This window comes from Scomber japonicus, unplaced genomic scaffold (genome assembly GCF_027409825.1).
Source record: "Scomber japonicus isolate fScoJap1 unplaced genomic scaffold, fScoJap1.pri scaffold_679, whole genome shotgun sequence".
Classification (NCBI taxonomy): domain Eukaryota; kingdom Metazoa; phylum Chordata; class Actinopteri; order Scombriformes; family Scombridae; genus Scomber; species Scomber japonicus.
The window spans coordinates 7,651-17,343 of NW_026518729.1; the positions used below are offsets into that span (position 1 = coordinate 7,651).

A 9,693-nucleotide genomic window follows, 5' to 3' on the forward strand; every position below is an offset into this window, starting at 1 on the left:
TCCTCAGTCACCTTCATCATCCTCACAGTCACCTTCATCATCATCCTCACAGTCACCTTCATCATCCTCAGTCACCTTCATCATCCTCACAGTCACCTTCATCATCCTCAGTCACCTTCATCATCCTCAGTCACCTTCATCATCCTCACAGTCACCTTCATCATCCTCAGTCACCTTCATCATCACCATCACCTTCATCATCATCATCATAACCTTCATCATCATCATCACCTTCATCATCATCATCATCTTCATCATCATCATCACCTTCATCATCACCATCACCTTCGTTATCACCTTCATCATCATCATCATCACCCTCATCATCCTCAGTCACCTTCATCATCCTCACAGTCACTTTCATCATCCTCAGTCACCTTCATCATCCTCAGTCACCTTCATCATCCTCAGTCACCTTCATCATCATCCTCAGTCACCTTCATCATCCTCAGTCACCCTCCTCTTCCTCACCTTTCTTGTTCTTCTCCTTCGTCACCACCGTCATACTCATCAGTTCTCCGCCGCTGATTCTCGATACTTGCACAGAGCGGAAGTTGCTCTTCAGAGTGTTCTTCATCCCCACCTCCTTCCTCCTCTCTGCTCCTCCTCCTCCTCCTCCTCCTCCCTGGCTGCTCCAGTAGTCCACCTGCAGACCCATGACCTCCGAGCAGCTGGAGGAAGACGAGGAAAAGAAGGAGGAGGAGGAGGGGGAGGAAGACAAGGAAGAGGAGGAAAAGAAGGAGGAGGAGGAGGAGGAGGAAGAGAAGGAGGAAGAGAAGGAGGAGGAGGAAGACAAGGAAGAGGAGGAAAAGAAGGAGGAGGAGGAGGAGGAGGAAGAGAAGGAAGAGAAGGAGGAAGAGAAGGAAGAGAAGGAGGAGGAAGAGGAGGAAGACAAGGAAGAGGAGGAAAAGAAGGAGGAGGAGGAGGAGGAGGAGGAAGAGAAGGAAGAGAAGGAGGAAGAGAAGGAAGAGAAGGAGGAGGAGGAGGAGGAGGAAGAGAAGGAAGAGAAGGAGGAAGAGAAGGAAGAGAAGGAGGAGGAAGAGGAGGAAGACAAGGAAGAGGAGGAAAAGAAGGAGGAGGAGGAGGAGGAGGAGGAAGAGAAGGAAGAGGAAGAGGAAGAGGAAGAGGGGGAGGAGGAGGAGGAGGAAGACAAGGAAGAGGAGGAAGAGGAGGAGACAGAGGACAGGACGGTTATGACTCCGGCAGTAAAAGCGTCCATTTAGTAAAAATGTAAACAGGAAGTACCTGATGGAGGGGGAGGGAGGAGGCGTGGCCGTGATGCTGATCGGTGCTCCTGATTGGGCGGGAGGAGATCCCAGGATGATGTCATCAGAGTCAACTGTGGAGAGAGACGCATCACATGACCCTGTTCTTATTTAACTAGCAATGAAATTAAAGAGGTCACAGGTTGGGGGAGTGGGGGTCTACCTGAGGTGGACAGGAAGTTCTGCTCCACGATGCCGACCATCACCAGCTGAGAACACAAACACACCGCAGCATTACACCACCGCCGTCTCCACGGCAACAACACTCTTCCAGGTTTAAAATTTGGGACATTTTGGACACTTGGGAACCTTTGGGAACCTTGGGGAACAATTGTTGGGAGCATTTAGTGACATTTAGGAACATTTGGTAACAATTGGGAACCTTTGGGAACAATTGTTGGAAGCATTTAGTGACATTTAGGAACATTTGGGAACATTTGGTAACAATTGGGAGCCTTGGGGAACAATTGTTGGAAGCATTTAGTGACATTTAGGAACATTTGGGAACATTTGGTAACAATTGGGAGCCTTGGGGAACAATTGTTGGGAGCATTTAGTGACATTTAGGAACATTTTGGAACATTTGGGAACAATTGTTGGGAGCATTTAGTGACATTTAGGAACATTTGGGAACATTTGGGAACAATTGGGAACCTTTGGGAACAATTGTTGGGAGCATTTAGTGACATTTAGGAACATTTGGGAACATTTGGTAACAATTGGGAACCTTTGGGAACAATTGTTGGAAGCATTTAGTGACATTTAGGAACATTTTGGAACATTTGGGAACAATTGTTGGGAGCATTTAGTGACATTTAGGAACATTTGGGAACATTTGGGAACAATTGGGAACCTTTGGGAACAATTGTTGGGAGCATTTAGTGACATTTAGGAACATTTGGGAACAATTGGGAACCTTGGGGAACAATTGTTGGGAGCATTTAGTGACATTTAGGAACATTTTGGAACATTTGGGAACAATTGTTGGAAGCATTTAGGAACATTTAGGAACATTTGGTAACAATTGGGAACCTTTGGGAACAATTGTTGGAAGCATTTAGTGACATTTAGGAACATTTGGGAACATTTGGGAACCTTTGGGAACAATTGTTGGAAGCATTTAGTGACATTTAGGAACATTTTGGAACATTTGGGAACAATTGGGAACCTTGGGGAACAATTGTTGGGAGCATTTAGTGACATTTAGGAACATTTTGGAACATTTGGGAACAATTGGGAACCTTTGGGAACAATTGTTGGGAGCATTTAGTGACATTTAGGAACATTTGGGAACAATTGGGAACAATTGTTGGGAGCATTTAGTGACATTTAGGAACATTTGGGAACAATTGGGAGCCTTGGGGAACAATTGTTGGAAGCATTTAGTGACATTTAGGAACATTTGGGAACATTTGGGAACCTTTGGGAACAATTGTTGGAAGCATTTAGTGACATTTAGGAACATTTGGGAACAATTGGGAACCTTTGGGAACAATTGTTGGAAGCATTTAGTGACATTTAGGAACATTTAGGAACATTTGGGAACAATTGGGAGCCTTTGGGAACAATTGTTGGAAGCATTTAGTGACATTTAGGAACCTTTGGTAACAATTGGGAACCTTTGGGAACAATTGTTGGAAGCATTTAGTGACATTTAGGAACATTTTGGAACATTTGGGAACAATTGGGAGCCTTGGGGAACAATTGATGGAAGCATTTAGTGACATTTAGGAACATTTTGGAACATTTGGGAACAATTGTTGGAAGCATTTAGGAACATTTAGGAACATTTGGTAACAATTGGGAACCTTTGGGAACAATTGTTGGAAGCATTTAGTGACATTTAGGAACATTTGGGAACATTTGGGAACCTTTGGGAACAATTGTTGGAAGCATTTAGTGACATTTAGGAACATTTTGGAACATTTGGGAACAATTGGGAACCTTGGGGAACAATTGTTGGGAGCATTTAGTGACATTTAGGAACATTTTGGAACATTTGGGAACAATTGGGAACCTTTGGGAACAATTGTTGGGAGCATTTAGTGACATTTAGGAACATTTGGGAACAATTGGGAACAATTGTTGGGAGCATTTAGTGACATTTAGGAACATTTGGGAACAATTGGGAGCCTTGGGGAACAATTGTTGGAAGCATTTAGTGACATTTAGGAACATTTGGGAACATTTGGGAACCTTTGGGAACAATTGTTGGAAGCATTTAGTGACATTTAGGAACATTTGGGAACAATTGGGAACCTTTGGGAACAATTGTTGGAAGCATTTAGTGACATTTAGGAACATTTAGGAACATTTGGGAACAATTGGGAGCCTTTGGGAACAATTGTTGGAAGCATTTAGTGACATTTAGGAACCTTTGGTAACAATTGGGAACCTTTGGGAACAATTGTTGGAAGCATTTAGTGACATTTAGGAACATTTTGGAACATTTGGGAACAATTGGGAGCCTTGGGGAACAATTGATGGAAGCATTTAGTGACATTTAGGAACATTTTGGAACATTTGGGAACAATTGGGAACATTTGGGAAGACTTGGAATAGTTTTGCATGGTCTGTGGCATCATTTCTGTTGGCAGGTGAGATTCGTCCTGAAGCCTTCCTGAATGCTGCGATGACTTCAGTTAAAAACACACCAAATGTCTCAGTCGACTCAAGGGTCAGTTGAGTTTTCTTCGGTTTGTTAATTTCACTGATCACAATGGAGGACAAGCAGTAAGTCATAAACCTGCTATCTACACACAGTGGTGCATAGACAGCAGTAATAATAGTTATACATGTAGTAGCAGCAGGTCAGTGTTTCTTACCCCAATAAAAGGAACAAACTTCTGGAAGGAGTCGTCGTCATAGCTGCAAAAAGAGAAAAAGTACAGAATCAAACAAAAAGTTTCTTCTGTAAGAGAACTCAGCTGCAGTTCCTCTAATGTCCACTAGATGCCGCTTTAATAAAACTCTAACTGTTATAAAGTGAGCATGAAAACCTCTTCAGTCTTTAGATTTATACATTTAGATGATTGACAGACAGGTGAGTTTCCCTTCAACACATTAAACCTTCAGCCCAGGTATCAAAGTGTGAATCAGATGTAACTAAGGTGTGAATCAGGTGTGACTCAGGTGTGACTCAGGTGTAAATCAGGTGTGAATCAGGTGTGAATCAGGTGTGACTCAGGTGTAAATCAGGTGTGAATCAGGTGTAAATCAGGTGTGAATCAGGTGTGAATCAGGTGTGACTCAGGTGTGAATCAGATGTGAATCAGGTGTAAATCAGGTGTGACTCAGGTGTGACTCAGGTGTGAATTAGGTGTGAATTAGGTGTGAATTAGGTGTTGTATCAGGTGTGAATCAGGTGTGACTCAGGTGTGAATCAGGTGTGAATCAGGTGTGATCAGGTGTGACTCAGGTGTGACTCAGGTGTGAATCAGGTGTTGTATCAGGTGTGACTCAGGTGTAAATCAGGTGTGACTCAGGTGTGAATCAGGTGTGAATCAGGTGTGACTCAGGTGTGACTCAGGTGTGACTCAGGTGTGACTCAGGTGTGACTCAGGTGTGACTCTGGTGTGACTCAGGTGTGACTCAGGTGTGGATCAGGTGTGACTCTGGTGTGAATCAGGTGTGAATTAGGTGTGAATCAGGTGTGAATTAGGTGTGAATTAGGTGTGAATTAGGTGTTGTATCAGGTGTGACTCAGGTGTGACTCAGGTGTGACTCAGGTGTAAATCAGGTGTGACTCAGGTGTGAATCAGGTGTGAATCAGGTGTGACTCAGGTGTGAATCAGGTGTTGTATCAGGTGTGACTCAGGTGTGAATCAGGTGTGAATCAGGTGTGACTCAGGTGTGACTCAGGTGTGACTCAGGTGTGACTCTGGTGTGACTCTGGTGTGACTCTGGTGTGACTCTGGTGTGACTCAGGTGTGACTCAGGTGTGAATCAGGTGTAAATCAGGTGTGACTCAGGTGTGACTCAGGTGTGAATCAGGTGTAAATCAGGTGTGACTCTGGTGTGACTCAGGTGTGGATCAGGTGTGACTCAGGTGTGACTCAGGTGTGAATCAGGTGTGACTCAGGTGTGACTCAGGTGTGACTCAGGTGTGAATCAGGTGTGAATCAGGTGTGACTCAGCTGTAAATCAGGTGTGACTCAGGTGTGACTCAGGTGTGAATCAGGTGTGACTCAGGTGTGAATCAGGTGTGAATCAGGTGTGAATCAGGTGTGACTCAGCTGTAAATCAGGTGTGACTCAGGTGTGACTCAGGTGTGAATCAGGTGTGACTCAGGTGTGAATCAGGTGTGAATCAGGTGTGAATCAGGTGTAAATCAGGTGTGACTCTGGTGTGACTCAGGTGTGACTAAGGTGTGAATCAGGTATAAATCAGGTGTGACTCTGGTGTGACTCAGGTGTGACTAAGGTGTGAATCAGGTATAAATCAGGTGTGACTCAGGTGTGACTCAGGTGTGAATCAGGTGTGACTCAGGTGTGACTCAGGTGTGAATCAGGTGTGAATCAGGTGTGACTGGTGTAAATCAGGTGTGACTCAGGTGTGACTCAGGTGTGACTCAGGTGTGAATCAGGTGTGAATCAGGTGTGAATCAGGTGTGAATCAGGTGTGACTCAGGTTAATATTTTCAGACAAACAGCAGGCAGGACGAGAGGAGCAGCTGCACATGCAGGTCAGAGGAGGTTAAAGGTCAGAGGAGGTTAAAGGTCAAAGGTCAGAGGAGGTTAAAGGTCAAAGGTCAGAGGAAGAGGAGGCAGCAGAGCCAGGTGACAGATACCTTCAGAACTAATGAAAATCAACACTCTGTTTCCTTGAATGCAAATAAAAGAAGAGACAACAGAGAAATGTTTACTGTTCCTGCTGCTGACACTAACTCCACCTCCTCCATCTGTCATCTAAATATAATAAAATATAAATAATATAAATATAAAATACATTTAGAGTCATTCATCTGGTTATTGTATTTTTGTCTTTTGGATCCAAACCAACAATGAACTGATCTCCTATCACAGTCTGATAGATCTCATTCCTCCACGGATCCGTCACGCTTCGACCAGCAGACAATAATCAGACTGATCCTTTCAAAATAAAAGTACCTCCTGTGTTTGCAGGTGAGCATGGCCTCTGAGATCGGACACAGGTGAGAGACTGCAGCTCCACTCAGATACTGAGACACTCGACCAGCGACGCCGACCGGATCTGTCCACAGACACACCGCAGGACATCAGACACGAGGACATCAGACACGAGGACATCAGACACGAGGACATCAGACACGAGGACATCAGACACGAGGACATCAGACACGAGGACATCAGACACGAGGACATCAGACACACCGCAGGACATCAGACACGAGGACATCAGACACGAGGACATCAGACACGAGGACACCAGACACGAGGACATCAGACACGAGGACATCAGACACGAGGACATCAGACACGAGGACACCAGCATCAATATAACATTTATATAACATACAGATCAGTGAGGTTAGTCTCCATGTGGTTTAGTTTAAATTTAAAGGGTTAAAATGTGAAAATAAACGAATGAATAACTTCACACATTCTTTTTTTGTGGACCCAGCATCAAATTTCTGCTTTTAATCCATTTAGAGAGAATATATTAGAGGATTATGGTAAAAATGTCTAAGTGGTGTAACCATAAAAACTTTGGAAGGAAGGGAGGGAGGGAAAGGAGGGAAGGAAGGAAGGAAGGAAGGGAAGGAGGAAGGAAAAGAAGTCAGGAAGGACAGATGGAAGGAAGAAAGGAAGGAAAGAAAAAAGAAAGGAAGGAAGGAAGGAAGGTATGAAGGAAGGAAGGTATGAAGGAAGGAAAGAGAATATATTAGAGGATTATGGTAAAAATGTCTAAGTGGTGTAACCATAAAAACTTTGTACCAAATAATTGAACGTTGCTTAAAAACAGTAAATAGTCAATAAAACTTTCTGGTCCAGAAAGTTCTGGTCCACGGGCCGCATGTTTGACACCCCTGGGTTACACCATTTGACATTTTCAGGAGCATTCAGTCTTTTGGTATAAAATGGTGCAAATGTCATTGTAACACCAAAATGATTATAACATTTGAGCCTTGTGATGTTTAATACTAATCACAGTTTACAGACAGTAACTTTAAAATGTCTTCAGAAACACGAGGCTCTGATCAGCTGTTTATAAAGTTTCTGTGTAACTTCAGATTCAGTTTATATTTATCTGCTGGTGTGTTGAGGTAGAAGTTGTTGGTCAGAGGTCAGAGGTCAGAGGTCAGAGGTCAGAGGTCAGAGGTCACCGGTCTGTTACCGAGCGGCGGCGGCTCCGGGCGTCCGAACAGTTCCCTCCAGCCGGCGTCCATGAACAGGCTGCTGAACTTACTGTCCAGAGAAGACAGGAACTTAGCCAGCGGGTGGAGTCCTGCAGAGACAGAGAGCATCATGGGAAGGTGGGAGAGACAGAGAGCGTCATGGGAAGGTGGGAGAGACAGAGAGCATCATGGGAAGGTGGGAGAGACAGAGAGCATCATGGGAAGGCGATAAAGACAGAGAGCATCATGGGAAGGTGGGAGAGACAGAGAGCATCATGGGAAGGTGATAAAGACAGAGAGCATCATGGGAAGGTGGGAGAGACAGAGAGCATCATGGGAAGGCGATAAAGACAGAGAGCATCATGGGAAGGTGGGAGAGACAGAGAGCATCATGGGAAGGTGGGAGAGACAGAGAGCATCATGGGAAGGCGATAAAGACAGAGAGCATCATGGGAAGGTGGGAGAGACAGAGAGCATCATGGGAAGGCGATAAAGACAGAGAGCATCATGGGAAGGCGGTAGAGACAGAGAGCATCATGGGAAGGTGGGAGAGACAGAGAGCATCATGGGAAGGTGGGAGAGACAGAGAGCATCATGGGAAGGTGATAAAGACAGAGAGCATCATGGGAAGGTGGGAGAGACAGAGAGCATCATGGGAAGGTGATAAAGACAGAGAGCATCATGGGAAGGTGGGAGAGACAGAGAGCATCATGGGAAGGTGGGAGAGACAGAGAGCATCATGGGAAGGTGGGAGAGACAGAGAGCATCATGGGAAGGTGGGAGAGACAGAGAGCATCATGGGAAGGAGATAAAGACAGAGAGCATCATGGGAAGGTGGGAGAGACAGAGAGCATCATGGGAAGGCCATAAAGACAGAGAGCATCATGGGAAGGTGGGAGAGACAGAGAGCATCATGGGAAGGTGGGAGAGACAGAGAGCATCATGGGAAGGCGGGAGAGACAGAGAGCATCATGGGAAGGTGATAAAGACAGAGAGCATCATGGGAAGGCGATGAAGACAGAGAGCATCATGGGAAGGTGGTAAAGACAGAGAGCATCATGGGAAGGAGATAAAGACAGAGAGCATCATGGGAAGGGAAGGCGATAAAGACAGAGAGCATCATGGGAAGGCGGTAAAGACAGAGAGCATCATGGGAAGGCGATAAAGACAGAGAGCATCATGGGAAGGCGATAAAGACAGAGAGCATCATGGGAAGGCGATAAAAGACAGAGAGCATCATGGGAAGGTGGAAGAGACAGAGAGCATCATGGGAAGGTGATAAAGACAGAGAGCATCATGGGAAGGCGATGAAGACAGAGAGCATCATGGGAAGGGAAGGCAATAAAGACAGAGAGCATCATGGAAGGTGGGAGAGATAGAGAGCATCATGGGAAGGCGATGAAGACAGAGAGCATCATGGGAAGGCGGGAGAGACAGAGAGCATCATGGGAAGGTGGGAGAGGATAGAGAGCATCATGGGAAGGCGATGAAGACAGAGAGCATCATGGGAAGGCGGGAGAGACAGAGAGCATCATGGGAAGGTGGGAGAGATAGAGAGCATCATGGGAAGGTGATAAAGACAGAGAGCATCACGGGAAGGCGATAAAGACAGAGAGCATCATGGGAAGGTGGGAGAGACAGAGAGCATCATGGGAAGGTGATAAAGACAGAGAGCATCATGGGAAGGCGGTAAAGACAGAGAGCATCATGGGAAGGTGATAAAGACAGAGAGCATCATGGGAAGGCGGTAAAGACAGAGAGCATCATGGGAAGGTGATAAAGACAGAGAGCATCATGGGAAGGCGATAAAAGACAGAGAGCATCATGGGAAGGTGGAAGAGACAGAGAGCATCATGGGAAGGCGATGAAGACAGAGAGCATCATGGGAAGGTTATAAAGACAGAGAGCAACATGGGAAGGTGGGAGAGACAGAGAGCATCATGGGAAGGCGGTAAAGACAGAGAGCATCATGGGAAGGCGATAAAGACAGAGAGCATCATGGGAAGGTGGGGAGAGACAGAGAGCATCATGGGAAGGCGATAAAGACAGAGAGCATCATGGGAAGGTGGGAGAGACAGAGAGCATCATGGGAAGGTGGGAGAGACAGAGAGC

At 45.6% G+C, this 9,693-nt stretch overlaps 1 protein-coding gene across 1 annotated transcript; it reads right to left on the bottom strand.

Moving 5' to 3' along the window:
• Positions 1-448: 448 nt before the first annotated feature.
• LOC128354834 (phosphofurin acidic cluster sorting protein 1-like) lies at positions 449-7,691 on the bottom strand (the record flags this gene model as incomplete). The annotated part of the gene is made up of 6 exons (XM_053314982.1): positions 449-524; positions 1,246-1,339; positions 1,429-1,474; positions 4,091-4,133; positions 6,374-6,476; positions 7,581-7,691. Coding segments are annotated over 6 exons (473 nt in total), but the record flags the coding sequence as incomplete, so codon positions are not given.
• Positions 7,692-9,693: the final 2,002 nt, after the last annotated feature.